The sequence below is a fragment of the Paramacrobiotus metropolitanus genome, unplaced genomic scaffold (genome assembly GCF_019649055.1).
Source record: "Paramacrobiotus metropolitanus isolate TYO unplaced genomic scaffold, Prichtersi_v1.0 Parri_scaffold0000019, whole genome shotgun sequence".
Lineage (NCBI taxonomy): Eukaryota > Metazoa > Tardigrada > Eutardigrada > Parachela > Macrobiotidae > Paramacrobiotus > Paramacrobiotus metropolitanus.
Genome location: NW_026570239.1, coordinates 462792 through 490362, shown reverse-complemented (window position 1 = coordinate 490362; position 27571 = coordinate 462792). Strand labels below are relative to the sequence as shown.

Below are 27571 nucleotides of genomic sequence, written 5' to 3'. Positions count from 1 at the left end.
TTCTTTTACTGAGGAAATAGGAAATGAGCAAAAACCCAATTTTTTTAAAAAATATTTTTTTTCATTTTTTGGAACATAACGTTTTGTAACAAGTAGTATTGTGTGACATTATTATAGACTTATACATGTTGCCTTTGCGTCAGCTGTTATCTTGACTTCTAGTTGCGGTGAAGAAAATGTTCAAGTACTTCTATGAACTGGATCCTGTTTTTGGCTGCCGCCCGGCCATTGAACCACCCTATCTAAGCCAAACAGATGTTGAGCCGCTGGACGATGAACGAATGTTGCTTGGCGACTCTGGATCACCGGGTGACGATAACTCAGATGAGTCTGCGGCATCACAATCTTCAAAATCAACTGACCCGCGCGTGGCTGCTGAGGCGCAACAGGGCGACGAAGAGTTCAAGAGCTACAACGACATGCGGTTGGACGGCGACGTTATGGATTCTGATTCTGACACTGATAGACCAAGCCGCTATACTAAAGAAATCAATGGGAAGACATCGAAAGCCAAAACCAAGTCGGCTTCCAAGGCGCCGCTATCATTCAGTGAGACTTTACTGCAACTGGACAAGACTCATGCCAGCCAGATAGAGAAGCAAATGGAGCTTTCCCGTATGCGCATTGAACAGAAAGCTAAACTGGAGCAAGATAGGATAGATCTACAGCGGAAACAGTTGGAGGGAGAAGACAAGGACAGAAAAATTAAGGAAGCGGAGCAAGAGCTGCGCCGGATGGTGCTTCGCATAAGGATGCGAGAATTAGGAATGGAATAAAATGCTGTTTTAACGCAAGGTGGCAGGTCTGTATTTCCGGCACACGAGTGGACTTATTGTGCACCAGTTTTTTTATAATCGTTGTGCTATGTACTTGTATAATTAGTTCTTATTTTTGTTTATCTGCGCTGCTTTTATACTCGTACAGTTACAGTTAAAATGGTACATATTACAGTACTTAACAGCGTAACGAAAATGACAGCGGTGTTTTTATTTCTTCATACACATATTGATTTGCCACATTAAAAATTACTCAGCCATGCTTGTTAGTACAGCATTTTTCATTCGTTCCCGCTTTTGTGATCCTTCTTCCGCAAGAGGGACGATTTCATCCGCTTCGTTGCCGGGTTCATCAGATGCCCGTTTCGGTAGTTCACCCCATGTTGGATCATAAGGATCTCTTGTATCGATACAAATGTTATGTAATACAGTACATGCACGGAACCACATAACTGCTCGGGCGTGATCAGCTTTACATGCAATTAATACACGTAAACCTTTTAAGCACTGAAACCGGTTTTTTAACATACCGATGCAATGTTCGACTTTTACTCTAAGACGGGAATGCTGCTTATTAAATCGCCGGTTGGCAATACTTCTCTCTTTCTCGCCTTTCCGATGTGGTGGCAAAACTGTGGTGCTTACAGCATAAGCGCTGTCGGCAAGTATATATTCATCCTTTTTAAAGTACTTTCCCGGATTACGCCAAAGCTCGGTATTCTTGTAAACGCGACTATCATGAGTTGCTCCCGTAAAACCACAACAGGTATACGTAATCCGTTTGTTGTCATCGCATACTACCATTGCGGAAAGGGAGTAGCTTTTCTTTCTGCTGAAATAATCTTCTCCATTCAGTGCCGGCTTGACAGCCAGGACGATGCCAGTTCCGTCCACAAATCCAATGCAGCTTGGGAAATGGTGACTGGACTTAATCCGGCGTTTAATTTCCTTTTTTTCGGCTGATGTCGGCCACCGCACTACATCTTTTTCGATAGAAATTAAAGCCAGTATTACACGTCTTGTGCTTAAATCCACTGTTCCTTCTGATACGCCGAACTTTCGAGCAACACATCCCACAGATGCAGCATTTCCGGGTGAACCCAACCGGCATAAAGAAATTGCCAGTTGCTTTCGAACAGGCATTTGGGAATAGTTAGATTTGTTCGTGAAAATTCTGTGATTCGAAATCCGGTTAAGAATCTGATCAAATGTTGTACGGGACATTCGCATTTCTTGCCGGAAACGATTATCGTCCAAATTAAAAAGTAGTTCGTCATAGAAAGCGTGGGATTTTGGGATAGAATGGCGCTCCACATATTTTACATGATCAAGATACAACCGCAACATAATTGGTGAGGTTAGGTCATCCAACAATCCAGTACAGGTTTCATCTTCAGATGAATCGGATTCACTGCTACTGCTTTCGACGTTCAGCTGATAATTTAAAATTTCCTGTGATTTTTTCCGCAATATAATGTGCTCAAGTAATGTGGCAGCTGACTGACGGAAACTGCGCCTTGGCATTTTAGCAAACTATAATTTAATTATTAAATACAGATTAATAAATTCAATCGCAAGCGGTGGCCCGATATTGAAATAACCGCACGTAATTATTGATTATAAGTTTACAAGTAGATGTAGACGGTATAGCACATGCTGCCACAATGATGTCCTTCAGTGCAAAAGCAAGAAAAGCTGTCGGGTTTAGCGCTCTCGAAGTAAGACGGCGTGAAGGAATGTGTGATGCATGATCAGTTTTTGTTTACTGGTTCATATTTTTATGCATCAAGAATCACGTCCGCTGATAATCGCGGTGAAAATATTCAGCGTATTCAGTTTCGAATACCACCATTAACAGCGCACTTAACGTTTTTCACGCTTTCGCACGTTTTCCTCAACCTGAATGCAAAGGCGCGGAATCACTTATTCCAGCACCTCAGTCTTCATTAACACATTGCGCTGTGAATGCAAAAAATTAGAGACGGTTTGGGCTCTAACAATTTGAGCGGATAGGGGAAAATGTATCTGTATGAAAATTCCACGCGCTCGGTGTGCGCATGGAATGCGGTTGATGTCGAAGTGGATGGAGTGCTGCAGCACGGTCAGGTAATTGGCCTAACAAATACCGAAGGTGGTCCGTCGCGTCTGATGGTTGATTTTGGGTGTCCTGGTCAACGGGCGGTAGTGGTTAATTACGGAAAGGTTTACGGCTGCATGCAACCGCGGGACGATAAAATCCTCGAAAAGCGTCACGTCGCCGTGGAGGCACTGCTGCGTACCCATCCCGATCAACCGTGGAAATGGTTTCCGGTCGAAGTCGAAGTCGAAGTGCAGTGTTGTGGAGGGTGAATACGCCTTGGTGGATGCAATGCTAGTGGGGCATTGCGTCCGCGTACTGCTTCCCTCCAGTCAGATTCGGCAGCGCCTGACGGCCGAAGCGCTCCAGTTGCGAACTGTCCAGCCCGGTGATTTCCAGATCAGAACGTGTAGGTCCCCAGTTAATGACTGGCATTCCAGGCAATTACTCCTTTTTCCCGGTAGCAACTGGGGGGATTTACCGCGGAAACCACCGTCGCCGCATTCTCGTTTGCTGTCAAATATCCGTGGCAAAATGTTTTACCTTCAACGGATCACTGATCCGCCTTTATCAAACAGAGACGCAGTAAGTCTCCATTTGCTGAGTGAATGCTATTTTTTGCAACGTATTTTACGGCAGTATTCTCGACTGCGCTGGCCGCTCCTCAACCGTATACCCCAAAATTCGTGAAACAAGCTGTTATGTAATTGGATGTAAAAATAAGTGCATAGATCAGAATCAACAGATTTCCAGCCTTCAATCACTGTTGATAATCTTACTGAGACATCAGATATTATACAGTACTGAGTACTGTGGTGGTTTCAGTATATCAGAACGTGGCTATAATAACTTAATATATATAATAACCTAATTTGTCTTAATATAAACATATACAAGTATTCTTATTTTAATTACGTGCCAAACTTGCCTTGCCCAGCTCTTGCTTAGTCTCTCAAAGTCTTTCAGCAATCGTGGATTGTGTTTTGCAAATCAAACTCTTAAAATCCAGTTTGGAATTCTACATTAAACTAGCAGTAGCTCACTACAGTCACTACAGTGCCGGGCTTTGTATGAATTGCAGAACTGACTATCTGTGGTAAAGAGAATTCTTTAATAATGAGAATTGAAGACTGTTCTTAAATGTTTAATGATTAACGACAGCCCACTAGCCATTTCCATAGTTATAAGCCGAATAAAGCTCATGAAAAGAGCCGGCCGTTGTTTTACGCAGGCAAGCTTACTGAGGACCAGGAGCGTAGGCTTCCGCAGTAATACCAGAAGACTGGATTCGCCCTGGGCCCACGTTTCGGTAAATCTAGCAGACGGACCAGACTTTTGCAGTTTCCCAGCGCTGCCGGAATTGTTGACGGAAACCTTTCAATCGCTGGACACAGTCGAGCGGCAGCATTGCCGACGCACCTGTTATCTGTGGGAGGAAATTCTCACTTCGGACGCCATGTCCAAAAATGTCCACATATCGCTCCAGCAGCCCGGTTTTGGCGCCCGTGTGGTGAGCTGTCGGAGCGCGGATTACGCAATGTACGCATGCATTTTCCTGAACATAACATCCGCCACGCGAACGATCTGCTTGCTCCCCCCTGAAATAAATAGAAAAGCGGAAACTGTGCAAACCTCCAGGGGCGATCCTCCGTTAAACCTTAACGAGGGGATGGAACTGGAGCACAGTCTGTCCGTCGGCAAAGCGATGATCGCCGTTAAAGAAGCACTGAAAGACACCGGTGTCCGTCTGGACCAATTGATTATTTACCAGCGGTCGATATCCGTCCAACGCTATGATCGGTCTTTCGTGGGATATCTTGATAGCGTCGCCGAGTTATATTCCGGCCTGGCGATCTGCTGCAACCGTGTGATTTGGAAGGACCATTCGTTACGCTTTGAGTCTGCACCGCTGGAGCTCCGTATTCCATATGCCAGCTTCGTTCTGCGCAGTGTCGATGCGCCACGCATTTGGGATTTTTTTGAACAACGTCTGGTTTGCCGCGAACCACTGGACATGGAGCTGCTGGAGTACTGGACTAACGAATTAATTACCAGGCAGGTGAAGCAGGTCGAATCGAAGCTAGCTGAGGCAGTTCAGGTAGGCGCTCCGTTTTTTATTAACCTCGTTGCTGGCATGATAGTAATAAAATTCATGATAATCGTACGTAATAAAGTAGAGCAAATTACGTTGCTTGTTTCGCTTTTAAATGCTTTCCAAATGCCGGATCCGCGGACATCTGGGCGCTATTTCCGTCGATATTGGTCCTTGTCCAATTTGGACAGTTTGGATGTGAGGAAGCTAAACAAGTACTGTCTACATGCCTGGGCTGCTTTCGTTGGAAAACTGGACTTCATGTCTTAGGCCGGCCACTACTGCGCCGAATAAAGATAATATACTAAAAACACAAATTTGCTTCTTTCATTTATATAGAACAATTATCGTATACGTTCAACGAATGTACGTATACAGTCCGTTTGTTTGTAGTTCTATATTAATCGCACCATGCTTTTTCTTTCCTGCAGTTGTAGTTTATTATCCGCTGCTGTAAAGGGACACTCTAACTGACTAACTGTTTGTATAACCTGACTTCATATTTCAGAAAAGCTAGTAAAATTATGTCATTTGATGAGAATAAAGAAAACCACTTAAGCGGCGTGAATCGCAATCATCGGAACCGTTCTGAAAGGACATCTAATTATTGTTTTTTTAGAAATGAATGGTGTGCATGTTACTTATGCGACATGCGTGGCCAAATTTATACTTCCGAAATAAAAAGCTGAATTTTTCTTCTGCCATTGTTAAATTTCGCCACCGAGGTTGCTAACGTATGCACTTTTGCAAAAGTGGAAGATCAAGGCACTATCAGCTCTAGAAACTTCTGACACGGGTTCTTTTTAGCTTACGCTGACTGCAATCTCTGCTGTCCAGCTTCAGGGTTGCCAGATTCTCTCTGCTCTTGTGTTATACGAGGGTACCTAATCAAGTCATGTCGTATATTTTTTATTTATTCCCAGATTCATACAATTAATCCAACATTTTCAAAATACTATTTATACACTCTCTACACATCGATCGCATCTGCGTCCCGATTGGAAATGTTGATGCAAAAAAGTTACGAAATTATTTTAGTTATGGACCATCAGAATTTTCTTCGAGTTTGTCTTTGTTCGTTAACTAATTACCCTGCAGAGAATCGTTTAGATCTGGAACTTTTTTTAAACTGCGAAAGTCTAGTGCAATTAATAATTTTATTTGCGGAAGTATCTTTACACCGCGCTTATCAGCATAATTTTTCTAATATTTAGAGGCAATGGTCTTGGTCCGTCGTAATGCCAAATTACACCAGTAAATCACCTCTTGTCTCCTTTTTTTTGAATTTTTTCAAAGAAAGTTTTCAAAATGTTTGCATATTGTTATACCTAATTTGTAATGTTTCAGGACACAAAATTATTTTTGTTACTAATATCGTTGCTATGCTGTAAAGAAGCAAAAAAGTTCTTCGGAGTGCTCCACGATTGAGGCTTCGCACATCAGTATCAGAACCCTGTCCTCTTCTGCAGCTTCCATCATGCATCGCTGTAAGAAAACCAGAATCTTTCGTGGGTGTAGATGTTATGCCGATGGCTACCTTAAAGTAATTTGGCTTTGCTTTAGAGAGTTAAACTGGAGAAAGCGTACCACCAAAAGTCAGCAAAAGAGGTACCCCAAGGTACGCCACACTGCGAAAAATCAGACAGATGAGTAAAAAGGATTTCGAAGCTGCCCCAATAATCTGTGTTTGATGAGCTATCCACCTGATATATTTTAGCGGGGATGGCTTTTAGCTGGACGCTTTACAATGGCGCTCAAGTTTTGGTTTCTCCAAAGGTAGCCTGTTCCGACCATCTCCTGTTGTCCTTCGTTAAATTTCCAGAACGGAGACGGGAAGCTCTACGCTTATGTGTTTATAGAGAGCGACGCTCATCCCCAAACACAAGCGGCGCGTCAGAAAGTCAATAGGTTGCGTCCCACGTCTATGGGAATTTTTTATGTAAAATAGTGCAAAACCCATGTTACGATAATGTGCGCCAGTTTTTAATTGGTAATTAAAGTTTATGTAAGTTAGGGGTGCTCTGACTCATGCTGACTGCCACCGAGAGGGGGCATTGACTCGGCCATCGGCCCACTGATACAGTTATGAATGCCCTATTTTTTAAAAATGATTTCATATTTTTCATTTCACAATTTATATACGGACGACATTACTTGATTAGGCACCCTCGTAAATTAAAGTTACGAGTGCCTTTCCTAGATCAGGCCGATCGCAGCTGTTATAGATAAACGCGCACACAAGCACAAAGATTCTCATTTGTCTTTAATTGCATTTCAGAGTCTATGACATGCGCACTGTGCAGCTGTATTAGTTTTCGGGAAATTATTTGTTAACGATTTTGTAGGTGCTTTTAGATTGATGGGTGCTCTTTACCTTTGTGAATAAAAATAGTGGTGACTGCCGGTAAAAAAAACCCTTCTCGTAGGTACTTCTTTTCTTGTACGATTTGTTATGCTTGAATTTTGAAACTTTTCTACAATAATGCAGTTGCATTTTTGTTCCGTTTTAAAAGTTCGTAGTGGCGATTATTCAGTTTCCTTTGCAGCATTCATACAATTTTTTCCTTTTTCAGGATTTGTAGAGCATACTGTACAATCATTTTGGCTGTTATTTGATGTGAACGTCCTTATGTCAACCCGGTGTCTTTTCTTTTGGCTCACGCACAACTGATCCTGCCGCTGTGACTACGATCTCTTTGTTCTGCACAATGTCCAGTTGATGCGAGAATGCACTGACTGTCTTTTCCAGAGTAATCTGAAAGGTCGGCATTGTTTACTTATGCCATGTCTACAGTGGTGTCTACGGGCTGTCTACGGATGACTACCGGTGTATACGGCTAAAGGCAGAGCATCGAGCTGAACCTAAGAAGGGCTCCCTGTACACAGCGGTAGACATATGTAGACAGCCTCTAGACACCATTGTAGACACGCTGTGTACATCATAACAAACCAGGTGACTGCAGTCTGCCGATAGGTCTACAGGGTGTCTACAGCCTGTATACAGATGTCTACTGTGCCTACAGGAAGAGAGAAAACGATTCAATTTTTTCTTTGGTACGAAACGTGCCGCAGGTGAAAACTTTTGCGTGAAGAAATATATGTATTTTACCGGAGTTGCCTGAAAATGCACCGATTGATTCAAAATGCTCCAGTGTAAATGCATCGATACACCGACAGCATCTTTCAGAGTTCGCAAACTCTGGTGATTTCGAAAACCCTGGTGGTTTCGAAGCCTCTTGTTGGAGTTACTGCGTACATTTTACTTACACATTTGCCGGACGTAGCTACTTCTCCTATCGTTTACAACATTCTGCAGCCAGATTATTTTAGTAAAAATATATATCGGCCTGAAAACCGTTTTGTTTGCAGCACTAGCACGCTATAATGACAATATGTTAAAAAAGTGTCGGTCAACTTTTTAGAACTGTCAGGACACACCGTTTTGATATCTGGTCCCGAACGGTTCTGTTTCTTTTAGTAAATACTAACTCATCAATATTTTAAAGTTGTACTGCAAGAGGGTGAAATTTCAAACTTTAAATATGTTTTGTTCCTCGAAAAACCAGAGGAATGACTCACAAAAAAACGAACGTATTGCGAGACATCCACAGGAAGACAGCCAGAACGTTAATCTTGTTTTACTATCTCTGTGTTGCAGTTACTTCGCTTAGTTTAGCCGCGTCGTCCAACGGTGATGCAAATTGGGACGTAGGCAAGTAGCAATGTTGTGAAGTTTATCAACTTGAGCAGAGTCAAATACATACCGTTGTTACCTTACATAACAGTGGTGCGGCAAAAGAGCCAGTTGGCTATTTTGCCGGCCATGGTGCAGTCAGATTGCCGAGCAGCGGTTTTAACGCAGTAGCCAACAAGGTATTTCGCCCACCCTAGTGCGTCAAAATAGCCAACTGGCTGTTTAGCCGCAAACACTGCGGCAAATCAGCCACTTCGAGACTTTTATGTTTGGTATAAATATTATTCAAGTTACATGGTAGCAGCCTGGACACAGTACAAGGTATCAAGGTAGCGCTGTCTTAGTGCGACCATTTCACAAGTTTCAAACATTGCACGTTTTCATGTTGTTGTACGCGTGCATTGCGCACTACATTCTGGCAGTTACAGGCTTACAGCGCAGGTCTGTCAGCCACTGCAGTATAGAAAAGACTCTTGTTTGAACTGATATGAGAGAAGATAACGGATGATACAGCCCTTTGAAGTCAATCAGGATTAGTCGGCGTCTCGGCGATTCCTCAGTTACGGTCACACTAGTTTGAAGACTTATCAGCTGTTCCTAAAGCATACTTACTTAGTACATGAGATAAGTGATAAGTAACTAGAGATGCTATGAATAATTTATCGCGCTTTATTTCTGACGAACGTTCCGTTCAGTTTAACACACCGGTGTGCCTTACTTGTCGCTCGCGAAGTTTCGCAACTAACTCCGGGTACGCATCTCACAGAATTCCTTTACGCCTTAAACGTCCATAGCGTAATTTTTTTAAAACGTATATGATTTCTTTAACTCAGCACGACATGGAGGAGAATTACACGCTCGGGAAATCGTGCACTTACACCTACAATGTTGCAGCATATGTAGCGCGAGGAACTTTTGGAATAGTTTACCAAGCAAGAATTATAGACCCCGGCGATTTTGTTGGCAGCCAGGCTGTTGCCGTGAAAGTGATACACATGGAGCAGACATCAGGGACAGCATTCGGAAACACTATTTTGCGTAGAATAAATCGCTTGCTAACGTTGAAGCATCCTCGTTTAGTTGAATACCATAAGGTATCTGTTATTAAGCTGGCTTCAAACACTACCTTGGAATTCCTAATGGACTACCATGCCGGTAAGTGGCATACGAAAAGATATTTTAACGACGCCCGACCTAATTTTTGAAATGCATTTGTGCGTTTTCTTGTCATAGGTGGAGATCTAGCGAAATTTTTAAAAGAACATGCAAAAGCAAAAAATCATCTCCACTCGGCAACAGCACTCACGTTCACCATCGATATTACGGAGGGGCTCAAATTTTTGCACGATTGCGGCTTTATACATAGCGATTTAAAGCCGGAAAATATTGTAATTAGCAATAACAGACGGCTTTTGATAAGTGACTGCGACGACCTTGTGGAACTGCAAGAGGACGCTACCGTTAGCGGAGATATCAGCGAACTGCGCGGAACAGCTCGTTACATGTCACCGGAAATGCTGAAAAAGTTTTCCCAACTTGAAGGGGCATTGGTTGGAAGAAAAACGGACATGTGGAGTCTGGGTTGCATCATTCTTGAGCTAACTGAGTGTTCATATTGCATTGACTCGGAACGACTCCTTGAAAAAGGGGGACTGAAAATACCACTCCAAAGAAACACAAACACGGAATACGCCAGCTTGATAATGGACGGCTACGTCCCTTTTGTCGCAGACTTTATCGAACCAGATGTGGCGGCCTGGATCAGGCAATGCCTGTGCACAGATCCCCAACAAAGGATTTCTGCCAGCGAACTACTACTCTTGCTAAATTACTGCAAAGGGACTTCGGTGAGTGTGACAGAAACTACTCCACAACCAGTTATTGGCACATCACATGTTGGCGAACAATCAGCCGTTATCAAAGAAGAAAATTTCGGAAGCTGCTGCGAATACGACTACAAAATACAAAACCGTATCGGGGGCGGCGCAATGGGCCAAGTGTATAAAGCAACCATTACGTCGCGAGAAGACTTCATGGGTGAAGACACTGTGGCTATTAAGGTTACGCATTTGGATGACACAAAAGGTTACCTGTTCACCAAAGAAAACTGGCCAAAGCTGCGCAGTCGATTAATTTCGGTCGTGAATTTTCGGCATGGCTCCTTACTTCCGCATCACAAGTTTTGCGTTAAAAAAGCCGACCTCGGAACGACCTACTACGAACTGATGATGGATTTTTGTCAAGGTAGGTGCGGCGAATAACAGCACTTCGAGTGTATTTTGTATCGACCAACGTTCCCCATTAGTAAATTCATCATACTTTCATTAAAATGTTATAGATCCAATATAATTTTAGGCACCCTCGATACATTGTTGACACAATCAAGAGCCTGCCTTAAACCGACTACTGCTATTCAGTATGCCACAGAAATTGCCCAAGGAATAAGTTTTCTGCATCAAAACAGAATTATTCATGGAGACATCAAACCAAAGAACATTCTTGTCAAACAACTCGGTGTCACACAGAAGAGGATGCTTATCGGTGATTTAGATGAGCATATTCAAATGTGCGAAACTATTACAAGCCCAAAAGACGTCACAAACATCCATGGAACTATTCGCTACATTCCTCCAGAAATGTTTAAAAGATTTAAAGATAGCGCTAAGCCGTCACATGGAGAAATGATCAGAACCGGAAGGAAAATGGATATCTGGAGTTTGGGTTGCGTTATTTTGGATCTGGCTGAGTGCGTCGTCAACATAGAAGAAAAATGGCTGGAAAAGACAGAAAAAAACCGATCGGAGAGAATACTTGCCGGAAAAAGTATTACCGACGATGAATTCGGCAACAAGTTAAAAAGCGGCTATGTTCCGTTGGTTCTCGACGCGATCCCTTCGTATCTCTCAAGCTGCATCAAGCCGTGTTTACGCCAAGTTAGCGAAGATAGACCCACAGCAGACGAGCTTTTAACCGGTCTTGCCGAAGCTTACAAACAGGCCCCTAAAGAGATCGTTGTGTTGTTTCATGGCTGTAAAGATCGCGAAATGTCACCGGTGTCGTTACAGGTTTTTGAACCACTAACTGGCTTAATTCGGCCGCTTTTGTTTCGTGATAATTTCCACAAAAAGCTTTTCAAGCACTGTCTTACCCCACTTCAGGATGTTGTTATATGCCAGGTTTACAACCAGAGCGATGCTGACGGCCACAGTCTGCAAACAGTGGCAATAAATGTACGCGAGCCAAAATGGAACTATATCGGCGAACCAGAACTGGGCCAATTTGCAAAACATGCGGTCACGGTAGATGATGAAGTGTACTTCTGGGACGACCGAGAACCCGAAAAAGCTTTTAGATTGTTCAAAGGGAGCAAGAAATCCGTTTCTCTACTGCCTATGACAAAATGGTAAGCAGGAAACGTTTGAAACAAACGAAAATTTAAGCGCTGAGTCAGGTAATATTAGAAATATATGCACTGAGCTTGAACTGACGCGTTGCAACGTAATTACACGTTTAATAACGATGGTTGCGATATAAATGCTCATATTTAGTTCGACGGCTTTTATTTCGCTAATTATCGGTACGTGTTTTATTTAGGGTTCGACAATTGGATTGCTTAATTAGTTACAAGAAGCACCTATTCTGCGTCGGTACACCGTTCAACGGGAATAGTCGAGTCGTAGAGCGATTCGATACGAACTCCGAGAAGTGGGCATTCGTGGCGGAGCTGCCAGAAGATCGGCGTAACTTCGCTGCAGTTGTCTTCAAAGGAGAGCTCTATTTACTGGGCGGTCGCAGTGGCTCCGGTGCTGACGCTCAAATGTTGAAATCGTGTGTTCGATTCGATCGCACCCTTCGGGAATGGAAAAAGGTATGTGACCTGTTGCAGGCAAGATCAGGTCACTGCGCATTCGTGTCCGAAGATCAGATATATGTGTTTGGGGGACGGGTGGAAGGTAGAGATGATCTCGCACTAACGATGGAAACGTACCAACCGAAGGACGAATCGTGGATGAGCTTCCCACTGGCAGATATGGAAGATATTGATATGGACCCAAACATGGATGTTTCTTATGCCGTAAAGCTGACACTGGGCAGCAATCAGCAAAGGCCAGACTAAAAGGCTCCCTTCGACCGTGAGAGAAAAGCAAGCCTAAAATAACCATTTGCTTTCGCTTTACTTAGTGAATAGGTTGTCTTTTATTTTTTAAATTTGTCATGGCGCTTCCGGGTGACCATTTATTACGTTTTCATTGCATTGAGAGGGTTCCGGCATTAACGGCTATTTCCTGAACGAATTTCAAGAAACGTGGACGGCATTGTTTCCTTCGATGACGGCTGGCCTACCGCCTGTCGTTACCGGATATGGTACTGCCACGGTAATTTGCAAGCTGCCACTATACCGTACGAGCGGGTTACTTACCCGTGCCAAAAAAACAGGAGGTTGGATGGTCCGTCAATGGGGCCGATGATGCTAACCAGTTGCCAGATAAATCAGTCGTGCTTACGAGCATATTAACCAATACCGGCATGAACTTCAACGCGTACGCGCATCTTTATTTTGCTCCGAAATAACTAGGGATGGGTAAGAACAAAAGCAAAATTGATTTCCGGGCATTCGGAATATATTTTCAAAAACCCACAAACTAAATGCTAGAACTGAACATTTTGACCAACTTACCATTCCGATGCTTCCTGTTCAACTAGCAGCAATGGACTGCACATCTTCTTTACACATCTCTGTTGTACGGCTAGACGCTTTAGCGCCAGTATTTTTAACTAACATGCTGCCGAATTTAACTTTTTTATTTGTGCTCGACTAGAAAGTAGAATCCCATAGTTTTAAGAAATTTGTTTGCAAAAGACAACTGCTGATTCAGGCGCAAGTCCAACATAATATTCACTACCGCGCACCTGGTCGTTCGGCACAAACACAATTGACGTCGGTGTAGATCACCGGCCGAAATTTTTTCAAGTGCGAAGCTTCGCTTCTCGATGCGTATTCGACGAAGTCAAATGAGGCAGCTCTAATATTACTACATTAATACGTAGATTATGCTACTAAAAACTCAGCTTTTACTAGTACAAGGACCGATACTATTCACAAGACTTTTAAGAATAGGCGGATTTTACTAACAAACACGTAAATAGCCGTTATTTAATTTCATTTAGTAGCAGCTAGCAGCGGCGTAGGGAGCTTTCGTTTTTGGAGGGGGCCAAGGCGAGCCGAACCTACATATTAAGGGTGCCCCCAAGGGTGTACTCCAGGGGTGCACACCTGGGGGTCACCCAAGGGGCGTACCACTGGGGAGCACCCCAAGTGTACAGACCTGGGGGTGCACCTCTGCTACACGCGAGGGAGCGTCCAGAGTATCAGCACGCCTGTGCGTGACCTTTGTGCGTAAATTGGTGACCTTTGTGTGTAAAGCAAGATGCAGGGTCAAAAATTATATCAAAATTAATTTTCGCGCGAAGCCAACGAGCGATTTTGCTGCCCAAATTGCTAGAAATTTTATTAAAAATAGTAGAAATAGCTTTATTTTTTTGAAGCGAAATGAAAGTTAGAGGGGCATGAAGTAATATTGTATCATGTTTGGTCTTCAGAAAGGTGAATTTCGCGCGAAGCGCGAAGGTGACGCACGTTTTTACTGGGAAAATTCCTAGAAATTCTATAAAAAATAGCGGAATATTACGAATTTAATGTAAAACACTTTTTGGTTTCGCGCCGGAGACTAAATTAATGTATGAAAGTACAATAAAGAGCTATTTTTGCGCGGAGCGCGAAGCTAGCAATCGATTTAACTGCAAAATCTCTAGAAATCCACGAAAAAAAAAGAATTTAAACGATTTTATGCAAAATTAGTTACCAATTAGTTACCAAATTAGTTACCAATTAGTTACCAATTAGTTACCAATCAACATTACCGTTTAGTTTTCTGAAAAACCCACTTTTGAAAAAATTCTGGAGGGGGCACGTGTTCCGTACCTACCCCCTTGAAATTCGCCGCTGATTTGGGCGTCCGACGTTCAATTGTTGACTACTTCTACCTTTTAAGTTTTAACAGAAGATGCCACAGTGTTTTAATTTATTTACAGTGAATCAGAATTTTATCATAGAATGTCAGGTTTAAATTAAATGTCAGCGTTAATATTAGTTTTACGTTTTCCCAAAAAAATGCACTGGCCCCGGGCGGCGAAGCCGCCCGGGGCCAATGCATTTCTTTTGGGGGGGGCCAGTAACACACTGCCTGGCCTTTTGGGGGGGCCACGGCCCCTTGGCCCCATACCTCCCTAAGCCCCTGGCAACTAGCACAACACTACGGACAGCACTATAACTGATTGGAAAGGACATAGTCCCATATTTATGGATTTCGACTTTATATTGCTGCTTGTAGCTTTGTTCTTGCACCAAAGTAGTAGTTCCGCGTATCCCACAACGAGTGCAGATGAAATGGTCACCGATTCCCCTTCGCTCGGTACAGCATGGCCAAGTTCAGTACCCACAGCGTCAATGTGGACAACGTCGTCATATCTAACTGACACAGGTCTTCGACTGTCCAGTCCGGCTTCCTACGGTACTGATTCGCCGGACGAGGATCCGCGCACTGGTAGGTCCCTAAGATCTGTAGGAATAATGATTCGATCACGAAACACAGACGTTTTCTTTGGTGATCGTATTCCGAATTTAAATGGCAGTTCCCTACCCCTTTGATTTTGGCGCTGGTGAATGATATCGCATCAGTTCGCGCTTCGTTTGCAATCCACTGCATCAGGCCGAAGACATTAAGCGGAATCCACTCTGGCTTCCAAAATAAATTCCGTTCCACCAGTGCATATAATTCCGTTTGCATCCCCAAAAGCGAGTCGTGGACAGCGATGACGTCGCGCACTACGATACAATCGTACTGTTGGTCGCCAATACCACGAAAGCGGCAGTTGTGCCACACGATGCACTCCACGGCGGCGGCACCGGTGACACACGTCCTGGCCAGCATGTGCACCTCCGTGAGAAAACGGTGATTACCGAAGTCCCAACGACAGCCGCTGGCCACTACCTATCCAAAAAACGCGCCGCCGCGTGACTGAATGTTCAGTGAATTTACTACTAATGTTTTTTTATGTAATTCTACACACGCCACGCTGCAGTACGCTGACACCAATAGACTAAAGTCTGTACTATCTGTCTACCTATCTGTACACCAGTGATAATAAGTTATAACATGTGACTCGCAGTCTTGCACCAACTGCTTTATTATGGAAAAAAATGGTGCGGTATGCAAACTACCATTTTTCTAACACTTTTTTTTGAATTTTTAAAGTGCACTTTAGAAATTTTAAAATTTAAAATATTAAAGTAATTTTTTAAATTTTTGTTGGTTTACTTAAATGTCCCATTCACCGGCTCCAGGTGGTTTCCAATCTACCAAATTTGTGCAGTTGGTACGAGTGCATTTTCGCGGTGCGATTTTCGCGTAGTATGCCACTGATGTCTACATGTACAAGCCCGGCTCGAAATTTTTAGACCGCTGTAAGCGGGATATTTGAGAAACGTGGGCTTGAGCCATACAAAGTGCTCTACGCCAGTGCGTCCAGTGAAGAGTAGATAAAATCTAGCCTTACTGTGCGCTGTTCACTGCGTCGCGCTTACAGCGGTCTAAAAATTTCGAGCTGGGTTTGTACGTATCTGTATAACGTGATAATACGGGAACAATACTGCAGTAGTGATTTCAAAAAATGCACAGAATACCAGGCTATTCCCCTAAACTATCTACCCTATATTTTGACGCAAAGCAGTTGATGGCGTATATCTACCTGCAACTTTCGTAAACGGTTGCCGCGCTGCTTATAAACGTAGCTGATCAGACGCATACAGTCAGTAAATTCCTGAAACATCCAGCGCTGTTTGACATTGGCAAGGATGATCATCCTGGTGGCAGCGGTTAACTGCCGGATGATGCACATGCCCACTGAGCCGGTTGCAGTGCCGGCGTTGTCGCAGTTAAGAATCAGGTGTTGGTTGGTGTCATCCTGCTGGAAGATCGCGTTCCACACGGGACCAACACGACGGAAGAACGGTCCCTCATTCGCAGCAAAGCAGGAGAGAACCTCGCGCTGTAGCTCCAGTGATAATAATGCTCCCATTTCAGGAGACTGGTGTGCCAGTTCAGCATTAATATCGGATTGAATTTTGGGCGCCGCCCTTTTCCAGCGGCCTTCGGTGTAGTTCCAACCGGCCTGCAGGCGCCGTGCCAAACACGCTTTGGCCCTTCCGTTCATCCGATCCTGGATATTTATAATATTTTTTTCTATACCTACGTAATTACGCATGGTCCAAAGCTAAACAAACTGGTAATTACAGACGGCCTAAAGTTTCTATGTAAAAATTAATGCGTTATTTGATTATTACCGTGTCATGCTAATGGTCAGGGAATTGCAGCACTACGTGTACCAATTTCTGTTTCGTATAGACAACTTCACAAAACCTTCAGTTTCGTGCAATCCAGAACTTGCTTCCATTTACCAGGTCACTTACTTTAACTCGAACTTAATTTAATTTGGAAGTTTATGTGAACCAAGCAGTTATAAGTTATTCGAGTGCTCCGAACTGAGTCCGAAGCTTTAGCACAGTATACGTATTGATTCTTAGGCTGGGTTTCTTCCATCTCATACGACTAAATGTAAATATGTAAAGATTTTCTATAGCATTTGAAAACAGAACGGTCAAATAATATTTTTCATTTCGAACAAGAACTATTGCTATACGTCCGTACCAACTCGTCCTGTGATATTGCTGACAGTTTCGCAGTATTGGATCCGGGCGATAGGTAAGGATTACCAGATGCTCTTGCCGGCTTCGCGTTATTGCACCCCTTCTGGAGATACACCAGCCTTCCATTCATGGCGCAGACGGGATACGCGTCATGCTGCGATACCATCGTTTCCACCCACAAGCTCCACAATGCCGGCTCCACCAGCTGTCCAGCTCGATATTCACCCGGCAGGGCGCTGGTCTGGGAGACGAAATCACCTGCACCGACTGCGGACCCCCTCCAGTCACTGCGCGCGACACGCACCACGAGAGCGCTGAGGAACATGGTGACGGCGCTCTCACCCAGTTGGATGCGGACATAGGCGTGTTTGTTCCACAGGAACCGACGTACGAGGCACACCGCAGGGTACCACGTCCACGGGCGGTCGGCAGCCATCCGAGCGAGGACATGAAAGCCCAGCGCCGCGCTGTGCTCTGCGTCCCAGTCTTGAATGGGAGCGAAATCGTGTTCTGGCGAGGTGCGACAGTACAGCGCCCTTTTGAACGGAACACGCTCCGAGCGTCGCCCGGGCACGCCGAAATCCACGATCAGGCCGTGATTAGCGGTATTGATGACGAGACCACGCTCGAGCAGCCCGTTAGCATTCTGCACATCCACCGCGTTCCACTGGTAGATGTCGGGACCGGGATAAATCTCACAGGATGGCAACGCGTCTGAACAATTAAAAGATCGGATTCTCTTGGTGAACATCGTCGAATTAAATGCCAAAAATAGGGTTTATTTGACTGCTTATGAAGTTATGCTGCAACCATTACTAACCACTGGCACGGAATAACAGTACTTTGCGATTGCTGAATTCAGCTTACTGTGTACTGTCAAGCCACTGTCAACTAGAAGCCCATGCCTGACGCTCGCAATCGCCGGCTGCTGATTATATACATACTGTGCGGCATCCGTTTCTCTTCAACGCTGAGATTTTCTGTAGGATCGTATATTAGAATGATATAGTTTTCAGATTATACGCCTGCGGCGACGTCGCTCTGGCTCGGGCTGGCTACAGTATATTCGATACGATCGAGTACGGTTACACACAGAACAAAAACAGCGCAGTTGGTTGCCCACTGAGCGATTATTAATCCCCGGAGGGCACAACTGCAGCTTATTAGTCGGCAGTGAGAGGACGGGAGAAGAAGGAAATCCGCAGTAATCAATTCCACCCATTCAGCCTTCAATAGGCGCAACATCCAGTGCGGTACTGCGGTGATAATTTCCTGGAGACTATAAATCGGCATGCCTGTGCTATTTTCCCTGTCTGATCCGGACAGGGACCGGCCAAACCAGCCGGATTGTTTGTGCACTCATACCGTAGTCGTACGTAATTAACAAGAGCGATATTATTCTTAACTTGGGGGCTGGGGCAAGATCTAACGAAATGAAATGCGTTTAAATATTTTCCATCCTTCAGTAACCACAAATAAATTCAGTGGACTGCAAATACTGCACAACTGTATAACACTACAATTAGAGTGTCTTCGAGAAACAAAATTTATCGTAGTCCTTTATCGTATGTAGATGGAAATTGGATTCAAAGAGATTCGAAACTTAAAGAAAATAATTTTACATATACTTTTTCAAAACACCTAAATTTTGAGATATTAGTAATTAGAACAAACGAGTTCCTAACTAGTTTATTGACTAGTTTAACTTGCGAGTTTATTGTCCTTTGTTAAACCTTTCATTTACTTCGCTTGAAATTGTTTCGATAAACATTTATTCTAATTTTAAATAATTTCTTTATTTCATACAAAAGCGATCTTGAAGCATCTAGTGGTAATGGTTGTGCTCGGCTACTGCACATGCGTTCGTCTATGAAGATATTTATTCTCCCAGTCTTTTATTACATGCATTATTGCATATTTAAGGTAATAAGGTAGTATGGACATCTTTGGCACCTGTTGAGTTTCTGTGCACCAATCGTCGGCAATACCTATGCTATTTAGTTTTTATATCCGGGACACAGCTTCGCTTCCCCTTTTGTCAAATGAATACAATTCTACAAGTTGGTGTGCTTGTTTATTACCGCGACAGTTCACGCCAAAATCAGAATAATAAAAGTCGTAATAGATATTGTTACCGCTTCGCATACTACGTTATTCTTATTACGGAACCCATGATGAAAGAGCTTGATATACTGTGGGATTACCGAGGCGGGCAAGACATCGGGTGTTCCCGTCGCGTGCCCATAGGTGCAGATGCAAACCTACATGGCATCCTGCTGTGCTTCTCTCCCCATGCAATACGCTCTACGTAGTGGCATCGGCTGCTCGCAGTCTCCTGTCCCTTTTCATCGCCGACATTCAATGGATTCCCGCAGTGCGTTTCTTTACTTCCAGCAGTGCGCTGCTTTCATAATACATCAACTTTCAAGAATTGATCGGCTTTATTGCCTGTGGGTACTGGCTGAAGGAAATCATTCACCGTTATCTGCTTCTTTTCGCGTTGCCCTCTGGCCAGCCTGTAGTGAATATCCTGGGTATATGCGAGTATGCGTTACAATTAGGATTACCAGGCAGTTTGAACACGTAATAATATCATTGGACAGTATACTGTTGTACCATATAAAAGGAAAGTACAGTATTTTCCTTTTCTATGGTAATACCATAAGTCAGACCGTAGCCCAACTGAACAGAAAACAGGCAGAAAGTTCAGCTAGACTGAAACGATTGGCTCTGGATATTGTTAGGTTGATCGAAAGGGCAAGCCGAATAAAGCAATCGCAAAAGTGCGACTGCATTTTTAGTACCTCGCACAGTAATTGTACAACTCGTACATTATCGGTATTGTACTGCATTTTTCCGCGGGATGATTGCAATGCATTTGATAAAGTAAAATGTATAATTTAAAAGGTTGACGCTTTTTTAATGTTTAATGCACACTGTTTTTTGTTGGAGCCAAGTCCGAATTGTTTTTTTTTTATTTATAATCTTGAACCGCCTTCTTTAGTATCACATTGTGAAGCATGGTTCGCTTTTAATACGACGATGTGCAGCGACGGTATTCGGTCGCCAGATTGTTCTGACTCATCGCCTTTTTGTGAAATCTTTCCCTGTACCGATGTCTACCGATGGAACGCGGTGGATGTGGAAAATGCCCACGGACTTCTGGAGCGTGGCCAGGTTATCAACACGGTCCCCCGCGGTCTGCTCGTGGATTTCGGCGTCCCCGGCCGACGCTCGCAGTTTGTCGAATATAAAAAGGCGCAGCACTATCTGCGTTCTCAGGAGTCTTGCATTCCTTTCTCCGCAGACTGGAAGGCAGAGCACAGCAGGGCGCCGATAGGCATTCAGGTCTTATCGCGGACCGCTGCTGATCGCCCGTGGACGTGGAACCCGGCGGTGCACCTGTTGCATCGAGTCCTCTGGGACCAGTATGCCTGTGTTGCAATTCATCTGGATAATGGCATCATACTCAAACTCGTTAGCATCTTGGTCGTCCGTCTGGCGGAGCCGTTTGGTGGAGCGCGCGCTGTCTTGGAGGGAGATTACGTTACACAGGCGTGCGCTCTCCCGTGGGAGTACCGGGCTGGGTGGCCGTTGGAGCCGGCGTTGTGGAGTCTGTGGGTGGAAGGGCTGATGTCGGCGCCTGACTGCACCGCGTATCCCGTCTGCGTAACGAACGGGAACCTGCTGTATCTCCAGGATCGCTGTAGGTCTGCGAATTTGGCACCAGTATCAGAGGATGCCCTGGTACGGCCATACTGTGATAGTAGGATTTATGTGCAGGCATTTTATCCCACTACGAACAGCTGTTTCTAGTTAGTTTAGATAAATTGGAATTTTTTAGTTGATTTTATCAAATAAGACCTACTATACCCATCTCAGAGCCTAAAAATAGTGTTCGATAAACTCTGCATAGGCAAACTTTCCGGCAAATGAGCTGCTGTAATACCGTTATTTTCTGCTGTTGCACTACAGTTCTCAGGAGCGCTAAATTGATTTCAATATCGATATACTGTATACATATATTCAAGTAATTATTTGTTTGCAAAAATACAGAACCAACTGAACGGCATGGCCAAAGCGGAAATGGCGTGGCGTCTGCAGACTGGCTGGACCTATACCGATGGCCAGTGGACACGACCTAAAACTAATTTCAGTATTAGCGCTTCTTTGCGTGCTGCACCGGCACAGATATCCAGTCAGCTGGCCGCTGCACTCCCACCGGAACTCTGGCGGGAAATTCTCTCCTGCTGCGCTACGAATGAGCGGGCTTTTTACTGCCGCGTCAGTCCCTTGTGGGACGCAGTCATTAAGCAGGATGCCGTCCGTCGACGCCTGACGCTCACCTTCGGCAACGCCGGCACGGCTAACCGCTCCGTTGGTATGTGCATCATCCAGTATGTTACCACCTTAACGGAGGAAATCGTCATTAGCGACGCTAGACAGTCCTCTTCGCTGCCGGAACTCAGCGACTGCTTGCGCTTACTCAGCTTCGTTTACGAACAGCGTGGTAATCGTCGGAAAAAGTTACAGGTAATTGCGCCGGAAGGTAGGGTTGTGCGTTAGTTTCTTCGTTGAATTAAAGAAAGTCGCCCCGTTACATAGCACCAGTTACTTTGTGGGCATGTTTGCCTTTACTAAATCCATCTTTCTCCCGCACTATGAAGCGTTTTATATTTCTTATCTGATAACCGGTCAAACTAATGTCCCGAAATGAGCTTTTCCATATTTTTTTATTTTTTTATTTTTTTTATTTTTTTATATTTTTTTTATACGTAAATTTAAAGGTCACTTTGGCCGAGAACCAGCATACCAGCATTTTTTGCGGAATTTAAACAAATTAAAGGCTGTTTTTGACGCACATGTACATGGATAAGTGCCCAGCATCCTACAGACTCTTTTCCAGGTGCTAATCAACCGCTGTCGATGGGACCTGGGTGATCGCTTCCCGACGGAGATGCAGCTATTGGCTAGAACGTTATCTGACGCAGCATCCGCTATGAACTGGATCGGCTGGCGTAACTGCCGCTTCGGCGGTATTGGCGGCGAATATTACGAGCTGACTGTGGCCAGTGATTTCACCGCCGTGCGGAATACGATGATGGAGATGCAGACGAATTTGTACGAACTACTGGAACGGAACTTGTGGTGGCTGGAGCAGTGGTTTCCACTGGATGCTTTCGGGTTAGTGCAATGGATTGCGGGCGCAGCGTGGAGAAACGAAACGTCAGACAGCTTCGCCACCATCAACGCGGTAAGTTTGTGATATTAATTTGGCAATACCAGAGTTACGTTTCGTGTTAAGCCAGAGTTACGTTTCGTGTTCTCTCATGATTCTCTCATGACTAGATTTTGTTAACGTATCAGTGCAGCGATCCCCGTCCGACGAACCGCTACCGTGGAAAGTATCTCTGGACGGTGGAGGAGCTGCGCGGTTTAGATCTGACGACGGTGTCCTCACTAACGTTGTGGGTAGTCAACATGACCATGCTGTCGCGGCGGCAGTTGGATCAGCAACCTAGTGTGCAGCGTGGCGTTTGGCGCCCCGATGAACTGTAGAGCAGAATCCAGTTGATTGTAGTTTAGAATAATTTCATTGCTTTATGAGAGGAAGCTTGCTCGGCAGCGCGTGGAAACGCACAGAAACGTTATGTGGCTGTATGACAGTTTCTTCACCTGGGCATAGATGCAGCACGGTATAATTATATTTGTTGGCTGTTGCTATAACTTTTGCAATCGCCTTTCGGCTATTCCTGTTACTAAAGCCGTGCGAGGAGATTGGACCACTTTCAGCTCCGGCCGCCGCCTCACCCCTGCCGGGCATCGCATACGTTACGTAAAACATGCTGCAGCGTTGGCGACGACATCCGTACAGCAGATCACACACTCGTTAGTCATCGTTTTCTGTTTTGATAATGATAATATATTTTTCCTTTTGCACGAACCCGGCGTAATCGCGTGTAATGGGTTTTATGCGAAAAAAAATCTCCTTAACTCACGTTTCCTTTAAGCGGAGTTACTACTCGTTTGCACCCCTTTTGCTAGAAAAAAAGCCATGAAGGGCTCGTAAACAGTTCCATAGTGTACGTTACTGCTTTCAATGCTCAGAACATTGAACTACACTGATTTAAACTCAAAATGTGCGCGCAATAACCGGGTGTTGTGCTATCACCGGAAAACGTTTAAAAAATCAAACGCGTCAAATAACTCAGCTATCCACCCGAACTTTATGAAACTTTCCCATATGATAAAACCACATATGAAGGACATTCTGAACCAATATCGTGATGTAATCTTAAAAAACAAAGGTGCAGCGAATTTTCAAATACTTTAAACTCGTATAACTCGGTGAATCTACTTCGGATAACCTTTATTTTGGTTCAGAATGTGTACAGGAATATACTCCATAAGATGGAGTTGTCAAACTTAAAATCGGAGAAAACGCTGAGTTATTTGATCCGTATTTGTAACTTTGAGGAATTCAACTTTTTGTGTTGGGCCAGATAGGCCGGAGAGCAGACTTATTCTTGGTGCGACTGCTGCGTATCCTGTTGTGTCCTGGTCTCATCAGGTCACGTATTGTTCCGCTGAGCAGGAATGGCTTTCTGGCAATGACTTGTGAGTCAAGCGCAAGCATGGAATGGTGATGCACATGCTAACAGGGCAATAAATCTCATTGTTCTACCTGATCATTTATGACAGAGTGCGCGTATTCTGATTCTTATATAAACACGGCTGCCGCTTGTTAGCTTCTTGTGGCTTGTGGTCAGCAAACTTGCCGCTATCCCGAACAGAGATATTCTCCTCTACTGCGCAGTATTAAAACCTTGTTAAAGATTTCTACCCTATGACGGTTTTTAAAATAACTGCTTGTGTACAATTTTTTCACAAAGACGTAATTCACATCAGTAGATAGAAAAATGAATTCTCTATCGATTCCTGTATAGTTTAATATGGTCTAATTTGAGTGGAAATTCACCTTAACACTGGGTGCGAGAATGGACAGATACTGAGCTCAGGCGACACGCGGCCATCCGAATTGCAGTAAGGGTACTCAAACACGTTACACGACATTTCATAACTCGACATTTCACAACGTAACGTTTCACAACGTATATTTCATGACCGTAACGTTTCATGACCGCAACGTTTCACAACTGTAACATTTCATGACCGCAACTTTTCACAACCGTAACATTTCATGTCCGCAACATTTCACAACCGTAACATTTCATGACCACAGCGTTCCACAAATAATTTTAGCCATCTATTTCTCATTTCGAATTAGTGAAAGTCAACAGTGAAATAGATTTTATCATCATTGATCGATGACTTGTAGCTACGACTTGGCGGTTACGGTAACACCGCAAATTACTCAAATAATTTGCATTTACAAAAAAATTTGAATTATTTAAATTTTTCAACAAGAATAAATAATATATAGTAGTGATATATTTATAAGCCGGCAGTTTGTTAGTTAAACCCATCATTACAGTGCAAAATCCACAGGCCCTATACAGCATGCTTTCCCACAACGCCAATCTTCCGAACCATCCGAATCCGATTCGTCCTCACCATCTTTCCAAGACATCTCCACGTTCCTGCTGATGTTTTCCAAATACTCCAATGGATCCATATCGTTGTACATAACAGCAACCGCCATCAACCGCTCAGTCAGCTCTTTGAACTCTCGTCTCTGTGGCTCCGGTTTTTCACCTTTTTTCAGCTTGCCAATACGACCTTCTTGTAAATTCTGCTCCAATTGCAATTTGCCGAAAAATGTGTAGATATCCGGTATGACAGATCCGCTTGATGTTGCATAACCGTTGTGCCATCCTTTGGCGTTGTTGGTGGTCCTTTGTACTCCACCAAGCAGACGGTTATGACAGTTCCAAAATGCGATCGAAAAACACGGTGGCCTCCGCCCCTGTCCTTTTCTGGTTTTCACTGTCTGACCGATATAAACTCTCTCGAAATACATGATTAATTTCCTATCCTTTTCAAGAACGCATTCCGGATGCTGGATGAAAGTTTCGTAAACCTTGACCACGTCGTCCACAGGAACAAATGCCAATGCCAACAACATTTTGCATTGCGTATTAAACTGCAAATCCGAAATGTATCGTTCGCTGAATCCGTACTTCAAGATACGCTTGTACACGTTTTGACCAAAATGGAAAAGGCAACCTAAATGAAATACCATGCGGTTATTTTTGGTTGGCTGTAAAAACGTTCATAATTTTATACCGAAATGTGCTTACACTGCGTAAAGTAAGGCCAAAATTTTCATTCAAAATCTTAATCTAAACAAAACAATGTACGCTGTTTTTCACTGCAAATTTATTTTTGTTTTTACGCTCACCTTGAACAGTTGTTTTGCGAAAGATTCTCCTAAAGGCTGTCCATGCCGCTTGTTCAAAATCGATGAGCATATAAGCCGGTTCCGATGGGTCTTGACCGTCTTCACACAGTTTTGCTAAGGAATCGTACAAGGCCTGGAACACTTTCCGGTATAAATCCATACACTTCCCGCCAATTAACACATAGACCAACGGAAACATTTTGCCGCATACGGAACCGTGAATAGTATAAATTTGTCGAAAATGTTTTGGTGAGGTTTTGAAGGTGCCATCTGCAATCCAAACGTCAGAACGGGCGAGGTCAGGACAGGACAAAAAAACTAGATAACCGAATGTACCACAAGAAGCAATAATATTATACTGAATGTGAATAAAAATTATGTGCGGCATCAACCGCAAGCCATGCCAACTAATTACAGTGTTCAAGCCGAGGCACTTTCCATAAAGATATTCGGCTTTACATCCGTGATTTGGAAAGCGGATCTAAATGTCACGGTTGTGAAATGTCCTGGTTACGAAATGTTACGGTTGTGAAAAGTCTGGGTTGTGAATTGTTATGGTTGTGAAAAGTCTGAGTTGCGAAATGTTACGGTTGTGAAAAGTCCAGGTTGTGAATTGTTACGCCATGAAACGTTACGTCATGAAATGTCGGGTTGTGAAATGTTATACAATCCTCAAACATCCTTTACGAGTGGCTCTATAACTTAAAGGGGCCAGATCCTTTAACTTTTGGCTCCGCCTCTGCACTACCATTGGACGAAAGGCTCTATAATTTTCTTCTCTTTAACTTAAAGTCCTTTAACTTAAAGTACCAAAATCGTTACTTTTCGGTATAGGGCCCGCTGAGTTGGAAATCGCTAGTGCAAACGGAAACGGATTCTGACATCTAATGTGCAGATATCTTTTGCGGACTACGTACTGAAATTTGTTCTCAATGGTTTTAGACTATCTGTCCTTCTGTGAAGTTGGATGCGTAAACACCCATTCAAACCTGTTTTATCATTAACCAATTTAAAGAAATCGCATCTATAACTTATAGAGCCGTTCGTAAAAAATGTTTGAGTACACCAGTCAGAGCGCAGTTTGCGCTGAAGTACTAACGGTGAGCAATACTACAAACTGAAGGCAAGAGCATAACTAACTAACTAAAGCTTAAAGCGCATACCGATTTCTCGTTTGTAGGCTTTGATGGAATAAGCACAGGTATGGTGTGATGCGTAGAATACTGCGTAGGAATCCTTATGGGATATTATGCAGGTGGTATTCCGAAGTACAATTGCACTAGTAATTGGTTATATTCAATGATCAGTGCAATAGCACTCCTGAATAGCTCTCCTTTCGCATTTCAATTACTGCCTCAGCATTCAGAGTAATCGGATCGGATCATCGTATAAATGAAAACCCGAAACAAAAACGGTTAAGATCATTCTTTACAAGAATAGTTTTACAAGAAAAGTTTTATGTCAAGCCAGTAGGGCGAAGATTGCTAGGCAAAAGGTAACTTCGCAAAATAATATAAATAGTTGTGTAATAAAATTTAACGGGCGAGGCTTTTTAAGCCAGCAATTGGCGCAAGCACTGTACGGTCCTCCACTTTCTCGCATTGTTGCCTGGGAATGGGGCCAGTCGAACGTGTGATCAGTTCGATGCAGTAATTCTCCACGGTATTGTTTGCAACAGCTGTTCATGTCCGGACAGTCATACTGACAAGCAATTCCCACGCGTTGCCAGCGTGGGAACTACTCGTTTCAATTATGCTCGTTAATTATTCTATATTATTCGGCCGTCAGCGTATAATAAAAGTG

General features: G+C 43.8%; 5 protein-coding genes across 10 annotated transcripts; 3 read left to right on the top strand and 2 right to left on the bottom strand.

Annotated features, from left to right (window-relative positions):
- The first annotated feature begins 2761 nt into the window (after positions 1–2761).
- On the top strand, positions 2762–5454 carry LOC129586082 (uncharacterized). 2 transcript variants are annotated; one of them, XM_055479085.1, is made up of 3 exons: positions 2762–3438; positions 4085–4951; positions 5137–5454. In XM_055479085.1, exons 1-3 carry the CDS (start codon positions 3145–3147, stop codon positions 5251–5253), a joined length of 1278 nt encoding a protein of 425 aa, XP_055335060.1. In that variant the 5' UTR covers positions 2762–3144; the 3' UTR covers positions 5254–5454. The 2 variants fall into 2 exon arrangements, with proteins under 2 accessions (XP_055335060.1, XP_055335059.1); XM_055479084.1 differs by having other exon boundaries at positions 4085–5454.
- Positions 5455–9341: 3887 nt separating this feature from the next.
- On the top strand, positions 9342–16026 carry LOC129586055 (uncharacterized). Of its 4 annotated transcripts, none has more exons than XM_055479047.1 (6): positions 9342–9390; positions 9473–9794; positions 9873–10883; positions 10995–12042; positions 12234–15244; positions 15333–16026. In XM_055479047.1, the coding sequence occupies exons 2-5, from the start codon at positions 9479–9481 to the stop codon at positions 12754–12756; spliced, it is 2898 nt and encodes a 965-aa protein (XP_055335022.1). In that variant the 5' UTR covers positions 9342–9390; positions 9473–9478; the 3' UTR covers positions 12757–15244; positions 15333–16026. The 4 variants fall into 4 exon arrangements, with proteins under 4 accessions (XP_055335022.1, XP_055335020.1, XP_055335019.1 ...); XM_055479045.1 differs by having other exon boundaries at positions 9357–9794; positions 12234–13221; positions 15032–15244; XM_055479044.1 differs by having other exon boundaries at positions 9357–9794.
- Positions 14875–18359, bottom strand: LOC129586056 (uncharacterized). The gene is made up of 4 exons (XM_055479048.1): positions 17408–18359; positions 16449–16919; positions 15341–15691; positions 14875–15259 (listed from the first exon to the last, which is right to left on the bottom strand). Exons 1-4 carry the CDS (start codon positions 18155–18157, stop codon positions 15092–15094), a joined length of 1740 nt encoding a protein of 579 aa, XP_055335023.1. The 5' UTR covers positions 18158–18359; the 3' UTR covers positions 14875–15091.
- A 2089-nt stretch (positions 18360–20448) lies between these two features.
- On the top strand, positions 20449–23096 carry LOC129586023 (uncharacterized). Its single transcript, XM_055479001.1, has 4 exons — positions 20449–21153; positions 21463–21939; positions 22313–22660; positions 22756–23096. Exons 1-4 carry the CDS (start codon positions 20449–20451, stop codon positions 22963–22965), a joined length of 1740 nt encoding a protein of 579 aa, XP_055334976.1. The 3' UTR covers positions 22966–23096.
- A 1399-nt stretch (positions 23097–24495) lies between these two features.
- Positions 24496–27267, bottom strand: LOC129586080 (uncharacterized). 2 transcript variants are annotated; one of them, XM_055479082.1, is made up of 3 exons: positions 26932–27267; positions 25769–26086; positions 24496–25593 (listed from the first exon to the last, which is right to left on the bottom strand). In XM_055479082.1, exons 2-3 carry the CDS (start codon positions 25965–25967, stop codon positions 24896–24898), a joined length of 897 nt encoding a protein of 298 aa, XP_055335057.1. In that variant the 5' UTR covers positions 25968–26086; positions 26932–27267; the 3' UTR covers positions 24496–24895. The 2 variants fall into 2 exon arrangements, with proteins under 2 accessions (XP_055335057.1, XP_055335056.1); XM_055479081.1 differs by having other exon boundaries at positions 25769–26038.
- Positions 27268–27571: the final 304 nt, after the last annotated feature.

Excerpts from the sequence above, each read along its gene's own strand:
- LOC129586082 (XM_055479084.1), top strand. The coding sequence starts at position 3,145 with ATGCTAGTGGGGCATTGCGTCCGCGTACTGCTTCCCTCCAGTCAGATT. Across the intron at positions 3,439-4,084 it reads CTTTATCAAACAGAGACGCA|GCAAGCTTACTGAGGACCAG; the intron begins GTAAGTCTCCAT and ends TGTTTTACGCAG.
- LOC129586055 (XM_055479045.1), top strand. The coding sequence starts at position 9,455 with ATGATTTCTTTAACTCAGCACGACATGGAGGAGAATTACACGCTCGGG. Across the intron at positions 9,795-9,872 it reads CCTAATGGACTACCATGCCG|GTGGAGATCTAGCGAAATTT; the intron begins GTAAGTGGCATA and ends TTCTTGTCATAG. Across the intron at positions 10,884-10,994 it reads GATGATGGATTTTTGTCAAG|GCACCCTCGATACATTGTTG; the intron begins GTAGGTGCGGCG and ends ATATAATTTTAG.
- LOC129586056 (XM_055479048.1), bottom strand. The coding sequence starts at position 18,157 with ATGTTCACCAAGAGAATCCGATCTTTTAATTGTTCAGACGCGTTGCCA. Across the intron at positions 16,920-17,407 it reads CAATATCACAGGACGAGTTG|GATCGGATGAACGGAAGGGC; the intron begins GTACGGACGTAT and ends ATAAATATCCAG. Across the intron at positions 15,692-16,448 it reads ACCGTTTACGAAAGTTGCAG|GTAGTGGCCAGCGGCTGTCG; the intron begins GTAGATATACGC and ends TTTTTTGGATAG.
- LOC129586023 (XM_055479001.1), top strand. The coding sequence starts at position 20,449 with ATGTGCAGCGACGGTATTCGGTCGCCAGATTGTTCTGACTCATCGCCT. Across the intron at positions 21,154-21,462 it reads CAGTATCAGAGGATGCCCTG|AACCAACTGAACGGCATGGC; the intron begins GTACGGCCATAC and ends GCAAAAATACAG. Across the intron at positions 21,940-22,312 it reads ATCGTCGGAAAAAGTTACAG|GTGCTAATCAACCGCTGTCG; the intron begins GTAATTGCGCCG and ends ACTCTTTTCCAG.
- LOC129586080 (XM_055479082.1), bottom strand. The coding sequence starts at position 25,967 with ATGTTTCCGTTGGTCTATGTGTTAATTGGCGGGAAGTGTATGGATTTA. Across the intron at positions 25,594-25,768 it reads TCGCAAAACAACTGTTCAAG|GTTGCCTTTTCCATTTTGGT; the intron begins GTGAGCGTAAAA and ends TATTTCATTTAG.